Raw genomic sequence first — 2350 nt, forward strand, 5'->3', positions numbered from 1 at the left:
ACAGCTAAGCACACAATGGCACACCAGCTAGACAAATGTCATGATTATAAAACAGCACATTTGTCAACATAAACAAGTATCAAGCAGCTATATTTGCATATTACTTTCCACAAACAAAATCTCCAAGGCAGAAGCGTATTAGAAAATGTCCAGTAACAAACGTGTCCGCATCATGAGCTCAACTTCATGAATTATTGTGACCGCTAGGTCCGTTCCAGACAGTTGATGCTGAATATGTTCGTGTTTTTCCTCATTTCACTTGCTCAAACCTTTTCTCACATTCCACACTAAATGATACGGGGTGGGTATGATTCCCGCTGATATCGCATCGTATCGATATCGGTATTGTATCGGTATCAATATCAGTATCAGTATCATGTCAGTATCATATTAGTATCAGCAGCTATATCGGTACCATATCGATATCGGTATCGTATCAAAAGTGAAAATGTATCGGGACAACCCAAATAAGCACAAAAAGCTGTTTACCCCTTGTTTGTGCAGGTGAGCGCCCAGGTGAGATGTTTTGTGGCGATACTTGAAGGTGCTCGTTGGAGGTCAAAGGTCACCGGTAAAAAAAAAAAATCCAAAAAGGATTAGGGACAAACCCCGTCATGTCGTATGTCAAATTAAAGGTCCTGACGAGGCCTTTCCAGAATGCCAGGTTTTAATCTGAAAGGGTGTTGTGACGTCTTGTTTTTCTCTGAAACGGTCTGTGTCAGGACTGGAGCACAGTAGTTTGCACACAAGAGTCTCACCAAGGACAAGCTGCCGCCCACCTGCTGCCCATTGGCACAGGAAGCAGGGGGGGCCGCAAAGGGGCGGGCCCCTGGCCTCCTCGCCTGCATGCTTGTTCTGAGCAGAGGAGCGGTCTGAGTGCAACACTCTGTGCCCCCCCCCACCCGCCTCTCTCGGGAGCGTCGAGCATGGACGAGTGCGCCCGCGCCCTGGAGCTGCTGGCCATGCTGGTCTACGCCGGGGCCTGGCTGTGCGCCCTGGGGGCCACCGTGTCGCCGCAGTGGCTGAGCATGTCCACGGCGCTGCTGCCGGTGGAACGCTACGAGCTGGGCCTGTGGGAGACCTGCGTGGTGCAGGACGTGGGCGCCGTGGAGTGCCGGCGCTACGACTCCCTGCTGGGCCTGTCCCCGGACCTCAAGCTGGCCCGGGTGCTCACCTGCGCCTCGCTGGCCGTGGGCGTGCTGGGCTTCCTGCTGGCCCTGCCGGGCATCTCGCTGGTCAACAGCTGCGGGGGCGACAGCGGCGCCAAGAGGACGCTGACGGTGGCGGGCGGCGTGCTGGGGATGCTGGCGGGGCTGCTGTGCCTGGTGCCGGTGTCCTACGTGGCGCACCTGGCCGTGGTGCGCTTCTTCGACGACACAGTGCCCGACGTGGTGCCGCGCTGGGAGTTCGGGGACGCCTTGTTCTGCGGCTGGGCGGGGGGCTTCCTGCTCCTGGCGGCCGGCCTCGTCCTGCTCGTCTCCTCCTGCTGGAGCTCCGCGGCGCCGCGCCCTCCTCGGCCCCGGCCGGCGCCGCGCTCGTCCCCTGGGGCCGAGTACGTATGAAGGAAATCAAATCAATTTGTGTCGTACCCGCGACCCTGTAGGGAATAAGCGGTAGAAAATGGATGGATGGATGGAAAAGTTTTTATTTTAGCATTGAAATGTTTTACTGACTTGATTGTACTTTTCATTGAAATATTAAATCTACTTTGGCATCAAACCGTGTCCTGCTAGCTTAAAATGTTGTGATTGCAAACCAGCACGAAAAGTGAGAATTATGTCAACAACTTTGTTTAAATGTTTGTTTGTTTGTTTGTTTGTGAATCATAAATGTTCCTGTGGCCAACTTTGTTTTGGTACTTCCCACTGTTAGCATGCTAACTTTTTTTAGGCTATTTTGTCGCCGTACACCTCAGAATCATATAACTTGCTACTTGAAACATGCTAACTGTTAGCATGCTAACTTTTTTAAGCCTAGTTTGTCACCATACACCTCAGAATCATATAACTTGCTACTTGACACATGCTAACTGTTAGCATGCTAATTTTATTAAGCCTAGTTTGTCAACATACACCTCAGAGTCATATAACTTGCTACTTGACACATGCTAACTTTTTTAGCCTATTTTGTCGACATACACCTCAGAGTCATATAGCTTGGTACTTGACACATGCTAACTGTTAGCATGCTAACTTTTTTAGCTTAGTTTGTCGCTGCACACCTCAATCATATAACTTGGTACTTGACACATGCTAACTGTTAGCATGCTAACTTTTTTAGCTTAGTTTGTCGCCGCACACCTCAATCATATAACTTGGTACTTGACACATGCTAACTGTTAGCATGCTAA

At 50.5% G+C, this 2350-nt stretch overlaps 1 protein-coding gene across 1 annotated transcript; it reads left to right on the top strand.

The window, feature by feature from the left end:
* The first annotated feature begins 740 nt into the window (after positions 1–740).
* On the top strand, positions 741–1698 carry LOC133644208 (putative claudin-24). The gene has a single exon (XM_062038552.1). It carries the CDS (start codon positions 927–929, stop codon positions 1560–1562), a length of 636 nt encoding a protein of 211 aa, XP_061894536.1. The 5' UTR covers positions 741–926; the 3' UTR covers positions 1563–1698.
* The last annotated feature ends 652 nt before the right edge of the window (positions 1699–2350 follow it).

This window comes from Entelurus aequoreus, linkage group LG27 (genome assembly GCF_033978785.1).
Source record: "Entelurus aequoreus isolate RoL-2023_Sb linkage group LG27, RoL_Eaeq_v1.1, whole genome shotgun sequence".
In the NCBI taxonomy this organism is placed as follows: domain Eukaryota; kingdom Metazoa; phylum Chordata; class Actinopteri; order Syngnathiformes; family Syngnathidae; genus Entelurus; species Entelurus aequoreus.